Genomic DNA, 17,571 nt, shown 5'->3' with positions numbered 1-17,571 from the left:
CACGGAAATAAATCATCAGAGAGAAGGCAAAACTAACAGGGACCCAGAACGTGCTTGAGATGCCTTTAATTGACCTGGTGCCATGCAGACCTAGGACTCCAGACCCTTACTCTTCAGGGGAAGAGGACGTGCCATGGGAGTCTGGAGCTCGTTCCCCTATGTCTGCTGGCAGGTGCTATTCAGGAGGGTAAACTGGGTGACCCAGGGCCGTGAGTCCACAATGAAAGTGCAGATCACCTGAAAAAACAAAGTAATTCTATGTAAGACATAAAATAAGAACAATGTAACAAAGAAGGTGCAGGAAGGACTTAACAGGAGCTCAAGGTGCATTAAAAGTTAAAGAGGAAAGAAAAGCAGAATCAAACAGTAGCCTGGGGCTGGACTCTGGAGCTCAGTTCTCCATGATCAAGGCTGGGAGCTCCTGAGAGGGTGCCTGGCGGGACCATCACCTGCCCCTCAGGGTCCTCTCCCCCAGGGCATGTGATGCCTGAAGGTCTCTGCCCAGTGAGCTCCTGGGGAGCCCGCAGCCTGCCCAGGAGATGGTTCAGGTGACACCCACCCACCCAGCAGTGGCTGCAAACCCACCTCAGGGGAGGAGTCTCCAAGGCTGGGTCCAGAGAGACCTCAGCCCCACTGAGGGCATCTCCCTGACTGAGATCCATCTCCAAGGTCTCAGTCCAACCGACCAGACGTCAGCCCATAGGGTGATGACACAAGACTGATTGACTGAGACTTGTCCTTGTTGCCCAGGAGAACAGGAGGGGGGCGGGAGCCACTAGCAGACTAATCAGTCCTCCCGTCCAGAAGAATCGGAGCAGAGGAAGGAGAGGCCCACAGGGAGAACTGCATCTGCCTGGACCCAAGATCATAGGAAACTGGAGGCTGGGGAGCCTCCATCCTGGAGGGAAGGGTCCAAGGGGGTCTGTAGGAGTCTCTGATGGGCCAGCCAGGCTGTGAGCACAGGGTCCAGCTTGCTGCTGAGGTGGGAGCATCTCTGTGCAGGGGGAGCCCTGGGTCCTGGTGGGGAAGGGCCTGGACCCTGCATTCTGTCCCAGGGTCAACACTGATGCCTTCTAAGCCTCCTCACAGACCCTCCTTGACATTCTTTTTCGTTCTCTGAAGATTTGTGATGCTTTGGGTTGATTTTACTCTCAAACCTTTTTCCCTTCTGGGCCTTCTTGCAAGGGGCAGTTGTCGATGTCTTCGTCGTGTTTTTTACAGATTGTGCGGCCCAGATTCAGGTCCATTAAATATATCAAACTGTACTTCTGTCAAAGGAAGATTGCAGAAACTTCTGTGAATACATACTTTGCAGTAATGAGAAAAGAACAAAGAACCGAAAAAAAATGGGCAAGTGGTGTGAATGTGCACATGTGTATCAATTGGGACAAGCCTAGGTGCAATTTCTTATTTTTTTATTATCAGTTTATATATTATTTTTCTTTTTCATCCTAAATCTCTATTTTCTTACAAAAATATGCCCCTGAGTGCGGCTCCCGCAGCCCTGGAATTTCCCCTGCCTCACTTGTCCTGATGGTTGGCACCCAGGAGCTGCATCACCAGCACATGGCATTGGGGGGGGGGGGGTGTTCCGGGACAAAGGGCCCTGGCATTGACAGTACACGCACAGCACTCCTGGCATCACCCAGCTGTCAATCACATTATCCAGACACCCGGAGGGCATCACACAGCTCCATCTAGGGAGGGGGCCAAAAATGCTCATCCACTGAGCCTCTGTCAAAGCCATGCTGTCCCTTTAGGGGGCAATATCCAGACCAGGATGGGGGCCCAGGGGCTGGATGTTCCCTCTCTCCTGGGGCAGCTGTGACACCCAAGGGCTCACCTGGCAAACCTTCATCCAGGTGGATGTTTGTGACTTGGGTGCTGCTCTGTGTATTCATCAGCTTCTCTAAGAAGTCATCAAGAGATAGAATCTCATCTCTTATGGAGAAGCGGTGAGAACTTGGAAGAACTCAAACATGGCGTGGAGAGAGATGTAGCCAGAAACCTCCCCAGGGAGGAATATGCCTCTGGGGCACTGCCCTGGAAATGTCTAGAAAACTGGCTTCCTTAGGGGTACAGGAATGCCTGCAGCTGATGCAGCCTACCCCCCAACACACACACACACACACACACACACACACGCCCAGTCTCTTGCACTGCTGCTGGATCCCGGACCAGGACAGGTTTAGGATGGATTGGGGGCAGCACAGACCACACAGATGCTTGAGGGGCTCTGGGCCTTGCCAAGTCCGGGGACTCAAGCCAGGGAAGGACCAGCTGGTCAGGAAATGAGGGCATGTGAGGGAAGCCGGGGCTGTCTGTGAAGGAGAGGACCCTCCCATCAGAGCCCTGCTGACTCAGGCTGACTCGGGGCTGGCCATCCGGTGTCAGGCTTGGGTCTGGGCTCGGAACGGCTGGACAACAGTTAATCCAGACGAAGGGTACAGGCGGGGGAGCAATGCGCGTCAGTGGGAAAGTGCTGCCCGGCCAAGTGCTCAGGACACCACGCTCCCCTCTTCCCCACCCTGATGCTCTGAAACCACAGCCTTCCTGACCTTCCCAGGCTGCCTTGGGGATACCCGACCTTCTTCCAGTCTCCCCCGCCCCTCTCTGTTCCATCTGCCCATCTGCTCAGCACAACGACCTGGGGTCCATGCCTGACACCCCACCCATACCCCACATCAGTTTCCAAGCAGACTCAGAAGCCAGCTCTTCTCTGCCACCTGGAGGCCAGGGCAGGGCTCCTGCACCCTGGTCTCAGCTTGCACCCAGGCTGAGATACCCACTGCTCCCACAGAGTCCAGAGAGATGCTGGACAAAGCTGAGCAACCTCTTCTCCTGAGCCCCTGATACTCTGAGGGGAACATCCTGACTGGCCACCAACACACCCATACCCCGCATGCCACTGCTGCCCCCCGCACCCCCTTCTCTGTGACACAGACCCACAGACTGCAACCTGGCCCTGCAGGCACTCACAACTCCTCCTGGTCCAAGGCCTTCTCTGGGGTTCCCCATCCTTCTTATCCCCAAACCTTCATGTGGGTCCTCTCAGGAGTGCCAGTCTTCAAAAAGGCTCTTCTGCCCCCCACCTCCCTCCCCACAGCCCTGTGGTCCTGCACTGACCTCTCTTGTCCGCCTCTTCAACTGTCTCATCCGAGAACTTGGGGCTTGATCTCTCTCATCACCAGGATAACAGCCCCAGGAGAGCAGGCCCTGCTATCTCCACTGCCTCCCTCAGGCCTGGAGGGGGCTTGGGGAGGAGGAGAGACTCCCCATGGTCCCACCTTTACCACGAAGTCAGACCCCTGGGTGGGGGTGGCGGATCTGTGGTCTGGATGAAAGGGCGAGAGATCCTTCATTTGGTCAGTGTTAGTGGCTCACTTGTGCCTGACTCTTTGAGACCCCATGGACTGTAGCCCGCCAGGCTCCTCTGTCCATGGGATTCTCCAGGCAAGAGTACTGGAGTGGGTCACCATGCCGCCCTCCAGGGGATCTTCCTGACCCAGGACCCTTGGTGGCCTGCTCCACAAGGCGCCTCAGCCCGGCAGCTGGGCCCTGAGCCTGGCGGCCTAGGCCCGCGGTCGACTCTGCGATGCTGCTCCTTCCTGGATTTTGAAGTTGGGGTGCTGCCCCCCTGTTCATCTCCCTCCTCGCCTGACCTTCTGCCTCCCTCTCTTTCTCTCCCCTGCTCCAGGCATTCAGCAAATGCTTTGGAACCTTGGAGCCCTTCTAATGGAAGTGTTTGTATTTTTAAACATCATTGATCAAATGAGGGCTTCCCCGGTGGCTCAGACAAAGAATCTGCCTGCAACATGGGAGACCTGGGTCAGGAAGATCCCCTGGAGGAGGGCATGGCAACCCACTCCAGTATTCTTGCCTGGAGAATCCCCTGGACAGGAGACCCTCATAGGCTACATTCCATGGGGTCACAAAGAGTCAGACACAGCTGAGTGACTAACACTGACCAAACGAAGGATCTCTTACCCTTTCATGCAGACCACGGACCCCCCACCCCCACCCCGGGGCCTGACTTCAGGGAAAAGGTGGGGCCACGGGGAGGGTCTCTGCCCCTCCTCAAGCTGCCTCCCCTCCCACCCCCATGCCGTCCCCCACTCCCCTCACCCTCACCTTGTGCAGACTCCGCCTGACCCACAGCAGCTTGTACGCATTCTCGTCCGGTTGGTGTTCGTTGAAGTGGTGCACGGCAAATTCCACACACAGGCTGAACTGTTTCCCTCTCTTCCCGACTTCCTCAAATATCCAGCTGCGGGCGTGAGGCCCCAGAGCAAGAAGCCCCAGGAGCAGAGGCAGCTTCCAGAACATGTTGTCCAGCGTCGTCCTGGAGGCCGAGTGCTCGGGAGGCAGTCCTCCTCAGCTCCCTGCGGCACCGCCCTGCCCCGCACAGCACTCTGCTGCCCACCAGGCCCTCTGCCCAGTTCTTCCTCTCTGACCCTCCCATCATCACCAGATGGGAAATAGAGCTGGGGGTGGGGTGGGGGGATGTCCCAGTTTCCACCCCTTGTCAAATAAGCCTTGGGCACCAGGGACCCGCAGGCTCTGTTCCCCCTCATCTCTAGGGCAGCTTCAGACCAGCCTCAGTAGGGTCTGGGTGAGGGTCTCGAGCCCTCTGGAATTCCCCTCATGGTAGTGCACCCCAGGACCGGCAGAGTCATAGGAGCGCTTAGGGATACTGGTGGGTCCCGAGTCCTGGGCAGCTGAGGATCAGACCGGATCTACCTCTTACCTTGGCTTCAGCCCACGACCTCAGGAAGCATCTGGAATGTACAGTGAAGGGCAGTGTGTGGGCTGGGGTCGCGTTCTCTCCACCTCCCACATCTGCCGACCTCCTTGCCCTGGGGTCTAGCCATGCTGGGCACTGGGGAGGGGGCTTCTAATGTCTGTGAGCAACAGGGAAGCCAGCCAAGGCAGGGGCCTTGCTGGAAAGGATGTGAACGGCAGCCAGGAGGGGGTCAGGGGCTGCGAAACATCAGGATTAGAATACATTGAATTTGGATAAATGTTTTATCAGCTCAAAAAGAGCACGCGCTCTGCGGCCACTGGTGGATAGTCTGTGCAACTGTTATTCATTTGTTAAATCAACACTGAGGCGCAGCCCGGGGTGCTTGGCAGCAAGCCATGGCTCCGAAGAGACCACAGAGAAGATGAAACAGAGACGTTTCCTGCTCTCAAGCTCTGGACGAGGTACAGCAGGGCCCACGCCGTTGGGGGGAGGGTCATGACTGGGGGTGCAAACACAGAGCAAGATGTGCACCCCTTCACTGGAGGCCTTGGACTCCTGGCTAAGGCCGGATTGGTCAATTCAAACCAAGAGAGCAGGTTCTGGAAAGCTCTGCAGGGGTCTTATCTAAGGCGGCTACAGGGGCAGGGAAGCCTTTGGGGGAAGTTGCATTGGGTCTTTCATTTGTCCTCTTGGGCCTGTGCTCGTATCGGGGGCTCGTGTCAGGGTAAGGTTCCCTTCAGGCCGCCTGGCCACACAAACTGGATGTCCCGTGGAGTAGCTTCAGGTCTCCACAATATCTAAATCAAATTTGTTAAATGATTTCTTACACTTTTGTAAATATCATCTGGCTTTCACCTTGTGGGCTGTCTGTCAGCCATTGAGACAGTGCTTTCACTCTTCCCTGGACCAGGAATATGGTTGTTCTCCCTCTGGTTCTGTCCCTTGTGACTTTACTTCTCCGGAGACTGGGAGAAGGGATGACCCCTACACCAGAGAGACCTCTTATAACTTCCCTAACCAAGCAAAGCTGTGACATCGATTTCCCAAAGGCTGTGTTTCTGATCCCATATGTGTTGAGAGCTACAACCAGCAGACAGAGGCTGCAGTCAACATTAGTCACCTTCACTCGAACCCTGGTGTCTCCCCCAGAGGCTTGTGGTGGGCTTACAGTCACCTTGAAGCTGGGTCTGAATGCTAAGCACCATGACATAGAGACAGGGACAAGTGCAAAGCCACCCAGTGTAGTCAGGTGTATCTGAGCTCAGACCACAGCACAGCTGAAAAGAGCAGGACAAAGAACCTCTGATGGGAAACGGGAGGTGAGGCTAGACTTGTCCAGCCCAGGGCCCGCAAACAATGGCTCCATCCCTCTGAGCCCAAGTGCCCTCAAAGGAAGCTTGGCTGACCACATTCCCACTCCTATCAGTTTGTACTTGCCCTTATCAAATTGTGGGGAGATGTAGAAATCCCAAACACAGGTAGCAAAGGACCAAAGCTGACTCCAGCCAGCTGTGCTCATGGAGTTGCCCAGAGCTGGGGGACAGGGCAGAGGGGGGTCTGTTTCACCAGTGCTTACAGCCTCATCATGGGTAACAGCCAGCCAGGAAAGGGATCAATGACCATGGACATGCAAATTAGATCCCCGAACTCAAAAGGCAGAGGGAAGACCCTTGAAGCCTCTTCCTTTGAAGTCCTCCTCCAGATGGCATCCCATGGCCTCTCTGTCCCAGTCGGGCCCCCACACCCCCATCCCTTTGAGCCTCCAGGCCTGTTCCAGGGCTAGTAATTCTGTGTTGATAGGCTTGGAAGACAGGCTGGGCTCCACTGGGGGAACACAAGGGTCAGGGAGTGGGAGGGGAGGGGGTACTGGGGCTGCCATCTTTTGAGCCGTCCCCAGAGACCCTGAGAAGATTTTCTCATCTGTCAATGAGCTCCAGGGCAGATGCCCTGATGGGGGTCCACTAAGAGCCTTCCGTCATCTTAGTCACCCACTTCCCATCCCTGTGCCTGGGCATCCTCCCCCACCCCAGAAGGACTATCCACTGTGAGTCTGGCCTCAGAGATGGGCATAGAAGGGACACAGGTGGCTGTCACCTGGAAAAACTGTCTGGATTCCTTTTGAGTGGAATGTATGGAAGCTGGAGGGATTGGAGGGTGAATGGACAAAAGAGTGGATGATGGGAGGATGGATGTATGCCTGGATGGATGGATAGATGGATGCGTGGATGATGGAAAGATAAATGGATGCCTGACTATATGGATGAATGAAGGGATAGATGCATAGATACATGGATGGACAGATGATAGACAAATGAGGAATATATGAATGAATGAATGAATATATACACTAACCATGAGGGCCCTGGAGGAATCAGTAAGGGCAACTTCCCATGATCAGAGGAGTTTGATTAACTCAGTACCTGCACCTGCAACCAAGGTGAGACCAATGATAAATTCTCCATCACTCAACATTGGCAGCAACATCCACGGAAATAAATCATCAGAGAGAAGGCAAAAATGACAGGGATCCAGAACGTGCTTGAGATGCCTTTAATTGACCTGGTGCCATGCAGACTTAGAACTCCAGACCCTCAGTCTTCAGGGGAAGAGGACGTACGGTGGGAGTCCGGAGCTCGTTCCCTTATATCTGGGGGCAGGTGCTATTCAGGAGGGTAAACTGGGTGAACCAGGGCCGTGAGTCCACAATGAAAGTGCAGTTCACCTGAAAAAAAAAAAAAAAGTAATTCTATTTAAGACATAAAATAAGAACAATGTAACAAAGAAGGTGCAGGAAGGACTTAACAGGAGCTCAAGGTACACTAAAAACTAAAGAGGAAAGAAAAGCAGGATCAAACAGTAGCCTGGGGCTGGACTCTGGAGCTCAGTTCTCCATGATCAAGGCTGGGAGCTCCTGAGAGGGTGCCTGGCGGGACCATCACCTGCCCCTCAGGGTCCTCTCCCCCAGGGCATGTGATGCCTGAAGGTCTCTGCCCAGTGAGCTCCTGGGGAGCCCGCAGCCTGCCCAGAAGATGGTTCAGGTGACACCCACCCAACCAGCAGTGGCTGCAAACCCACCTCAGGGGAGGAGTCTCCAAGGCTGGGTCCAGAGAGACCTCAGCCCCACTGAGGCCCACCTCCAAGATCTCAGTCCAACTGACCAGATATCAGCCCATAGGGTGATGACACAAGCACTGATTGACCAAGACTTGTCCTTGCTGCCCAGGAGACTGGGAGGAGGGTGGGAGCAACCAGCAGACTAATCAGTCCTCCCTTTCAGAAGTATCAGAGCAGAGGAAGGAGAGGCCCACAGGGAGAACTGCATCTGCCTGGACCCAAGTTCATAGGAAGCTAGAGGCTGGGGAGCCTCCATCCTGGAGGGGAGGGCCCAAGGTGGTCTGTGGGGGACTTTGGTGGGCCAGCCAGGCTGTGAGCACAGGGTCCAGCTTGCTGCTGAGGTGGGAGCATCTCTGTGCAGGGGGAGCCCTGGGACCTGGAGAGGAGGGATCTGGACTCATCATCATTCTGTTCCAGGGTCAACCCTAATGACATTCTTAAGCTCCCTTCTTGAAGCCTTCTGTGAGGTAAAGGAAATAGACATAGTGGTCTCTGCCCAGATTCCTGGCACAGAGCATCTGAATCCCTTGTAAATTTCTAAGTGATAAGAACTCTAGGAGCATGTTCTGTTCTACTGATGTTACTCTGGTGGGCTCCTGGATGGGGACTGGTCACCAGAAAAACCCACTGAAGGAGCTGGAAATAGTCATGCCTCTGGAGGAAGCCTCCCCCCAAATCCTGAACTGAGATTCAGAACACCCATGTGGGTGACCACATCCTTGTACTGGCGGGTGATGCACCCCAATCCTCCAAATCTCCTATGCTCGGGACCCTCCCCTACTTAGTCCTGGGTGTTTCTGCATCTGGTTGCTCACCTGTATCCTTTCACTGTATCTTTTAATAAGACAGGAAACCTAATTATTCCCTGAGTTCTGTAGGTCACTCCAGCAAATTAATCAAGCCTGAAGAGGGGGAGATGGGAACCCTTGATGTGTGGTCAAATTGGACAGAAATTGTGAGCAACTGGCATCTGAATGGGGAACAGGTGTCTCAGGGGCTTCAGCCTTTAACCTGTGAGACCTGATGCCTCCTCCAGGTAGGCGGCTGGTGTCCTGGAAGGATTTCTTGGTCACCAGAAGGATCAGTAGCAAGGTGCTCTGTGTGGGGAATAAAGGAGTTCCAAAAGACAGTGAGAGTGTTAACTGCTCACTTGTGTCTGACTCTGCGACCCCACAGACTGCAGCCCACCAGGCTCCTCTGTCCTTGGGATTCTCCAGGCAAGAATACTGGAGTGGGTAGCTATTCCCTTCTCTAGGGGATCTTTCTGTCCTGGGGATCAAACCCAGGTCTCTGGCATTGCAGGCACATTCTTTACCATCTGAGCCACCCGGGAAGCCCGAAGGGCAGAACTGCTGCTAATCAAAGGAGAGGCAACACCGAAACCACCTGAGGCAGAGGCTCATGGAGATTAGGAGACAACTGCTTGGGATGCTGCCCACACCCTGACCTTGTCAGCAAGCCCTCCCTTTGGAAACTACAGAAGAAAGCATACAAGACTGTCACTTCCTTCATCCTTATCACACACTCCTGCTTGACTATATAACCTTTCCCTACTCACCAGAGAGAGGGGGCACAGTTTTTGAGGTGCTAGCCTTCTGTGTTCCCCCATTGCCTGGCAAGGTAATAAAGCCAGTCTTTCTTTCTCCATAATTCTGCTTGGCACTGGGGCACAGAGAGCCAAGATTTTGGCAACACGCCCCTCCTTAATGTGATTTTTCCATCTCAGGTTTGTGACACTTTGGGTTGTTTTCATTCTCAAACCTTTCTCTCTCCTGGGCTTTCTTGCAGGGGGCAGTTGTCAATGTCTTCATCGTGTTTCTTACAAATTGTGCGGCCCAGGTCCAGGTCCATTAAATATATCATTGTCCAGCTCTGTCGGGGAGAAATTAGAGAACAGAAAGATAGAGAATCCAGTAGAAAAGTGGGCAAAAGACTAGACTATGCATATGAATAGGACACACACCTATGTGCAATTTCTCTACAAGAACATACCAACCAGAAGATGCCCCTGAGTGTGGCTCCAGCAGCCCTGGACACTTCCCTGTCTCTCTCCTCCTGATGACTGGGACCTGGGAAGCATATCACCAGTCCATGGCAGTGGCGGGGGGGTGGGGGGTGTCATGGGACAGAGGACCTGGTGCTGACAGTACACACACATCACACCTGACGTCACTAGCTCTCAATCGTATCAGCCAGACACACGGAGGGCAGTGCACGGCTCCTTCTAGGGAGGGGGCTGGAAATGCTCGTCCACTGAGCCTTTGTCAGAGCCTTGCTGTCCCTCAGGGGGAAACATCCAGACCAGGACAGAGGCCTGGAGGCTGGACCCTCCATCTCTCCTGGGTCACCCAGGGGCTCAACAGCCAAGGGCAAACCTTCATCCAGGTGGATGTTTTCGACCTGGGTGCTGCTCCGTATGTCCATCAGCTTCTCTAAGAAGTCATCATGAGATAGAATCTTGTTCCCTACAGAGAGGTGGTGAGAACTTGAAAGAACTCAAAGAACACAAAGGATGTAGCCAGCAATCTCACCAGGAAGGAACACACCTCCAGGGCACTGACCTGGAATTGTCTAGAAAGCTGACTTCCTTAAGGGTTCAGAAATGCCTGTAGCTGAAACCACCAGCCACAAACATACACACACAAACACACACACACATGCCCAGCCCCTTGCACTGCAGCTAGACTCCAGGCAAGGATGGGATTAGGAGAGATCAGAGCCAGCAGTGGCCACAGTGATGCTCAAGGGGCCCTTGGCCTCCCTGAGTCCAGGGCTTGGACTCAACCCAGGGAAGGGCCAGCCAGTCAGGAAATGAGGGCATGTGAAGGAAGCAAGGGTCATCTGTGCAGTAGGGAAGCCGCCTCCTGTCCCTTCAGGAGTGTGTGTGGTGGGGGACCCTCCCATCAGAGCCCGGCTCACCCAGGCCAGCTTGGGGCGAGCTGTTCCACAGCCAGGGCCCATGATGGCCACTCACCTTTTGCTGGGCTCGCCTCACCTCCAGCAGCTTGTAGGCCTGCTCCTCGGTATTGCCACTATTGAACCAAGCCACGGCGAACTCCACAGACACCACAAAATAATCGAGGTCCTTACTAATGTCTACGAATTCCATTTGAATGGCCCAGACACGAATGCCCAGGACAGCAAGCCCCAGAAGCAAAGTTGCCGTCAGAAACATGCTGTTCGGCCTCAGCCCAAAAGACAGCTGACAGGGGCGTGGGAGTGGTCTCTGGGCAGGGGCGCCCTCCACAGCCTGTACGCCCTGCAGCCCTGCACTGCTGGCCTCCTGCTTTGAGGGGGCCTCTGCCCAGCCCTTCTGCAGCATCCCCAGCCAGTCTCTCCTGTGGGCACCAAACAGAGGCTGAGCAGGGGATCGCATTCCCTCCTTGGTCACATAAACCTCAAAGGTAGGGATTTGCACCCAGCAGGCTCTGTCCCCCTCATTTTCAGGGCTTCATCCTGTGAATTCCCACTCTTGCTGGGCCCTGAGTCCCCCGTTTGTGCTCAGGGCTGTATAAGCAGGGACTGCCGGAGTCACGTGAAGTCCTGGGAGCACCAGGAAGCCCATTCCTGGGCAGCGGCCAACGCTGCCTGTGACCTTGGCTGGAAGCAACAGCCCCCAGGCGAGCCCAGGGGAGTATGGGGTGTGCAGCCAACCACGGGGGTGTCTAGGTGAAGCTGTCCTTCACTGCCCTGATAGGAGCTTCTAACCGTAGTTGATCTCCTAGCTGTCTTTTCTGTTATTGGCTACCAGCTCACATCCACTACAGTCAGAGAATATCTTTCCTATTATGTCTCTTCTTGAAACTTGCTGAGGTTTGTTTTACAACCAATATTCCACAGGTTCTTGAAAAGACTGTATGCTCTGCATTTTTCAGATGCAGCGTTAGGTATTGACGTGTCTCACCTACAGCAGGCTCTAGCAGATACTGATGTATCTCGGGTCACCTGTGTAACCAGACTTTTCACATATGGACTGTCTTTACTTTGTTTTATTTTTTGTTTGGTGTAGGTTTGTGTTTGGATCTGTTTTTCTGCCCGTTACTGAGAGAGGTATTAAAATCTCTCATTGTGATGATAATTGTGGATGTGTCTAGTCTCCTTTTCTCATAACTGTGTACATTTGAGACACTGTCATTAACTGCTTATACATACAGAGCTGTGGGGCCATTTTATTCTCATCAATGATCCCCTTACATCCCAGTGATGCTCTCACTGTGGAGTCCGCCTTGTCTGACATCAGAGTAGCCACTCCCACAATGCTTTCACTAGCATTTCCATGATGTATCTTTATCCATCTTTTTACTTGCAGATAGAGCCTTAATAATTAAGTATGTATCTTGGTAAACAGCATGTAGGTTTTAAAATCAGTCTCACATTCTTGTTTTTAGAGGATTTATCCCATTTGTGATGACTCCTATTACTTATGTTGAGTATGACTTGGCTGTATGTTCATGACCTCCCAGGTGGTGCTACTGGTAAAGAATCTGCCTCCAAGTGCAGGAGACACAAGAGATATGGGTTCGATCCTTGGGTGGGGAAGATCCCCTAGAGTAGGATATGGCAACCCACACCAGTCTTCTTGCCTGGAAAAGTCCATGGACAGAGGAGCCTGGCAGGCTACCGTCCATGGAGTCTCAAAGAGCCAGACACGACTGAGTGACAAAGCAGGGCACAGCACAGAGGTTATCACGCTAAGTTTTTATTGCAGTTTACAGCGAACAGAAAACATGCTCTGAACTATGTCAATCTTTTGAAATTTTTGAGATTTCTTTTCTCTTTGGCTGGCTGAAATGTTTTTATTTTGTCTTCATTTTTGAGAATATTTTTGCTGACCGTAGAATTCTAGGTTGTTACCTTTTTGATCTCTTTACACATTCAAAGTAGGGCTTCTGAGAACGATGTATTTCCAGTTGACTTTTGCTCTTAGGATGCAGCTCTTCATGGTCTCCACTGAAATCCTGGGATATTCATCACAGTCCTCTTTGGCAGGTACTGCACTCTAGGTTTTGTTCCTCAAGTTAATACAGAGAAGGTGCCTTTTCTTCGGCGGCATTTGTCCCCGGCATCTGGCAAAATACCACTGTGGGCATCATAGGGAACCTTGATGGAAGGGAACCTGGGGACTGGAGAAGACAGATGCTGGCGAAGGCCATATGAAAGCCCAAGGAGCAGACCAAGGCCAGCAGGCCTCTGCTTCACCCCACACCTCTGACCTTGACCCTGGGATGACAGACCCATAACTAAACAGGCAACTATAGAACATGACTACTCCTTAGCCCTTAGCAGGTCTGACTGTTGCTATTTCAGAAGTTGAGAGGGACCAGGATGGCTGGCCTGGCACCCGCTGGGAGAACAGAGCTGCCATTTTTCAGAGCAGTGGGCCAGGGTCGGGGTGGGGGGAGGCGGATTGGGCAATGTCGGGGGTGGGGGGCACAGGCAGGAGAGATGCCCAGACTGCCCTCTGCCCACAGAAGGACACGCGCCATGCAGCCAGGCTGACATGTCAGGCAAATACAAATTGAAGGAAGCTCTACAAAATTGTGACCCTGCAAAAAGGTCACAGTCATGAGGTCAGTGAGAGTCTGAGGAGTGGCCCTGATGGAAGGAGATGAAGATGCCCCTTTCTCCAGGAGCTTCTGGCAGGACAGGTACTTCCACATCCTGGTGCCCACTTACTGGCTGAAGCGGGGTGTGTGCATGTCCCCGACCCCTGATGGGTCTGAGGACCAACAGGGGATGCCTCTGTGTTCTATCCCGGACTCCTTGGTTGCACCGTGGTTGGAGAGGAGGACCCAACTGTGTGTGGGTGTCGCTCACGCACACGCTGAGGGTGATGGGCATCACGTTGGCAACCTCCTCTCCACCGTCTCAGGGGAAACACTTCTTTGCATTGTAATTACAGCATTCCCCTAAGTTGGAGATTCTTTGAGATGAAAACTAGTTTTGAAAACACAGCAGGACTGGGGCACAGCAGTTGCCTCAGCATGTGGAGTCGGGTCAGAAGAGGGGAGGTAAGTCCAGCAGGGGGGCCCGGCGCAGCACCAGGGGACCCCAACTGCACCGGGGGAGGGTGGGGTGTGCCTTGGAAGTCCTGGGCCAGCGCTCCCAATCCGGCAATAGGAACAAGCTTTGGCAATTGTGACATGGAATCGCACGTTGTTGCGGCTGGAGAGGCCTTAAATGCAGCCCAGCACCGCTGTCTGGAGAGGTGGGCAGAGTTCCATGTGGGCATTTCTGGCCAAAGTGCCCAGGCCGTCAGAGGGGAACCCACAGTGCTGGTGGTGTCCAGGGCACGCAGCACTGTGGGGAAGGGCAGGCAGTCCAGGGATGCTGGTGAGCCGGTGATACTGGCCAAGAGGGCTCCATTCCACTGGGGTGCCTGGAAGACAGTGTGGAGCTTGTGCCTTGGGGTGAGGGGGTCCCCTGAGCAGGGCATCAAGTCCCCAGCTCCCATCTATCCTGTGTGGAAATTGCTCCCACTCCCCACTGCTTCAGCCTGTCCCACCGGTGGGCACACGTGCCTGCGGCCGGGGAAGCGCAGGCCGGCTCAGGGACCCATGGTGGGAGGCCTGGGGAGCAGGTCGAGCCCCTCTGCTGTTCTGTCCCCTGGTGGGGCAGGATGGCTGCACTGGCCTGGCCTCGTGCCCTGGCTCCAGCCCCTGCGAGGGGAGAGTGGGGAGGATGGGGGCTTTCTGGGAGGGTCCTGGGGAGGGCCTCCAGCACACACCTCCCACTCCCCCATCGCTGCTGGGAGCCAGGCAGGGGTTCCCACCCTGTATATGTAGCCGGGTCTGAACTGACACCTCTGGGAGAAGCCCTCCAGGAGCAAGACGGGAAGCTTGAAAGCCAGGGGTCTGGGGAGTGGGAGGGTTGGAGGCAGAAATCCTTTCTCTTCCCTCCTCGGACCTCTTCTGTTCCAGCTCCCAGATGGTCTATAGCAGCAGGATGGACAGCAGAGCAGGGACGGCTGAACTTCAGCCACATAAATATTGAGGGAGTGGAGCGTCCCCCTCCTATCAGAGGCACTGTGGGTCTAAGATGGTGAGACAAACCTCCACTGCTTTCTCCTGTCTCTGTCCTCCTGCTCTGTGGCCCCAGCATTAAGTGTAGATGTGGGTTTGCAAAGCCGAGCAAGAAAAGGAACATCCAGGGAACCAGAAAGGACCGGATGGATCATGCGAGCTCAAGAAACTGAACCTGAATGGCACGAGCGTTGTTCTAATCCTAATGGCACAAGGAAGATGTGAACGGAAGGAAGGGGCAGACCACCACCCAGCCAGCCTGGCTCCTGCAAAACACACATGCACAGACCCACAGCCCTGCAGGACTGACACAAAGCTGACATGACCCTGAAACCACAACCCACAGAACGCTGGTCAGAATTTGCGCCCTGAAGGCAGCTGGGTGAATCACCCACTGAAACAAAAATACCGACATTCCCCAGAGAGCGCAAATAAGATACAGACTCTCATAATACAATTTTCAGAACATCCAGGATATGACCCAAGATTACTCAGTATACAGAGAACCAAGAAAATTTCAGCTTTCCTGAGTGGGTGGGGTGGGGAAACAATCAACAGATGCCAGTGCTGAGATAACTCAGGTATTAGAAATATCTGACAGACTTTACAGAAGGTATTATCCAAAAATTCCAGGGACTTCCCTGGCAGTCCAATGGTTAAAACTCCATGCTTCCAATGCAGGGGGCCCAGGTTCGATCCCTGGTTGGGAAACTAAGATCCCACATGCTGTGTGGCCAAAAGAAAAAAATGAAAGTTCCAAGTGGGAGTAGGCACTTTCCAAAGATTGGAAAGGTAGGAACTATTAGTAAGAAATAGAAGATAGCCTTAAAAACCAAATGGTAGTTTTACTGATATCCTGGAAAATTAAATAACCAAAATAAAAATCTCATTAGTGAGCTCAAGAGCAGATTGAAGGTGTCGGCAAAAGAGGCTTATGAAGTTGAGGACAGGTCAATAGAAATTATCCATTACAAACACTAAAGAGGAAGAAAATGTTTACCAGCATGAATAGAGCTTCAGCAGTCTATGGGACAATTTCAAAAAGTCTTTCCTGTCATTGGATTTTCAGAGGGAAATGAGAAAGTGTTACAGAAAAAGAAGAAGAAGGGGGAGACAAAGGAAGAAAAAGAAGAGATAATGGCTGAGACTTTCCCAAATTTGTCAAAGACACAGGTTTATGAAACTCACTGAACCCCAAAACAAGTAAATTCTAAGAAATCCACATCAAGGTACTGCTAAAAAACTAAAGACAAAGGAAAAAAAACCTGAGAGCCTTTAGACAAAAGACATAATTTACAGAAGAACAAAGATTGGAACAACTGCAAATTTCTCAACAGGAACAGAGAAGCTAGAAGCAAGTGGAATAAGACTTTGAATTCTGAGAGATAAGAACTGCCAAACCAGAATCCCATAGTCAGGGGAAATATATGTTAGGAATAATCATGATATGAAGATGTTATCAGCTGAGGACAGGTTTATGATATCTCATTGCCAGCAGACTTGCTCTGGAAGAAGGGCTAAGGGAATTCTTCAACAGGGAGAAATTTTCTGAGTTCTTTATGGGCTGAGTAAACTTGGACTGCATTCTGGGCATATGAAAATTGTATTATGAGACTCTGTCTTACTTATCTCCTATGGGGAAAGTTGGTATTTTTGTTTGGGAGGATGGAGGAAGGGGTTCCACGTGAGTGATACAGGAGCCTCTGGAAGGAGAGCGGTCCCGCCCATGCCTCTGATATTCAGAGCTATGAGATAATAAATGTGTGTTGTCTTAAGCCATTGTTAGTGGTAGCTTGTCACCACAGCCCCCGGGAGCTAACCAGCTGCCCAGAGAGGAGAGGTCGCTGCCAAGGAGGCTGGGGGAGAGCCTGAAGGGACCTGCTGGGGCTGGAGCCCTGCAGCGGGGGCTTCTTCATCTCTCCCCTTACTCTCCTCCTCCAGACCAGGAAAGTTCAGGACGTGTGATGAGACAGGAGGCAGGGCAGATTGAGGGCCGCCAGAGAAAGAAGACATGTCTCTCTCCCACAGGCAGGCCTCTGATTTGGAGAACCGCATCTCCAAATGCCTTCTAAGCTCTGGGCATCTGAAGACCCTGCCTAGATGGTGGTACCGGTTGGAGGCTATGTGTCTACTGTCCGAGTGCCCCAGAGGGTCGCAGGGACGGGCAACACCACTGGCCCATCCACAAGGACAGCAGGACGTGAACACAGAACTGCGTTGAGGCCACACCCGCAAGTTTCCTAACGGGGCACACCCTCCATTTTCTGGGGAACCTCAGCTTTTCCGGGGAGTCCCAGACACCTCTCACAGCAAAGAAATAGCAGGAGGAAGATGCCAAGGTTTGGGCTCGTGGACAAGCTTGCATCCTGGCCAGCCCGGGAAGTGGAGAGGGGACCCATCGGGGGAAAATCTGAGGATGATCACAGAGACAGAACATGATGTTCGGGGCTCCACCTCGTTCCACTGCCCTGGGACCCAGTGCTCCCATGTCCCCATCGCTTCCTGCCCCTCCAGGCCTCCCACGGCCTGGCTGGGCTGAACTCAGTGGACGGAAACCCCAGGCTAGCTCCCACTCAGAGACACTAGGCTAGCAGGAGGGTCTAGCCTGCCCAGATAGCACCACCCCAGAGAGACAGGGGGTTTGGTGGGTGTGTGTATTTGAGACGAGGAGGCCTGGGAGGAGGACGCGAG

The 17,571-nt window shown here is 53.3% G+C and overlaps 2 protein-coding genes across 2 annotated transcripts; both read right to left on the bottom strand.

Annotated features, from left to right (window-relative positions):
• Positions 1-57: 57 nt before the first annotated feature.
• On the bottom strand, positions 58-4,451 carry LOC122682072 (probable cystatin-15). The gene is made up of 3 exons (XM_043884781.1): positions 4,132-4,451; positions 1,158-1,268; positions 58-237 (listed from the first exon to the last, which is right to left on the bottom strand). Exons 1-3 carry the CDS (start codon positions 4,324-4,326, stop codon positions 157-159), a joined length of 387 nt encoding a protein of 128 aa, XP_043740716.1. The 5' UTR covers positions 4,327-4,451; the 3' UTR covers positions 58-156.
• A 2,828-nt stretch (positions 4,452-7,279) lies between these two features.
• Positions 7,280-11,386, bottom strand: LOC122682071 (probable cystatin-16). Its single transcript, XM_043884780.1, has 3 exons — positions 10,833-11,386; positions 9,620-9,730; positions 7,280-7,466 (listed from the first exon to the last, which is right to left on the bottom strand). Exons 1-3 carry the CDS (start codon positions 11,232-11,234, stop codon positions 7,386-7,388), a joined length of 594 nt encoding a protein of 197 aa, XP_043740715.1. The 5' UTR covers positions 11,235-11,386; the 3' UTR covers positions 7,280-7,385.
• Positions 11,387-17,571: the final 6,185 nt, after the last annotated feature.

The sequence above is a fragment of the Cervus elaphus genome, chromosome 23 (genome assembly GCF_910594005.1).
Source record: "Cervus elaphus chromosome 23, mCerEla1.1, whole genome shotgun sequence".
NCBI classification, from domain to species: Eukaryota; Metazoa; Chordata; class Mammalia; order Artiodactyla; family Cervidae; genus Cervus; species Cervus elaphus.
The sequence above is the reverse complement of the archived record's forward strand: the minus strand, read 5'-3'. Positions and strand labels throughout refer to the sequence as shown.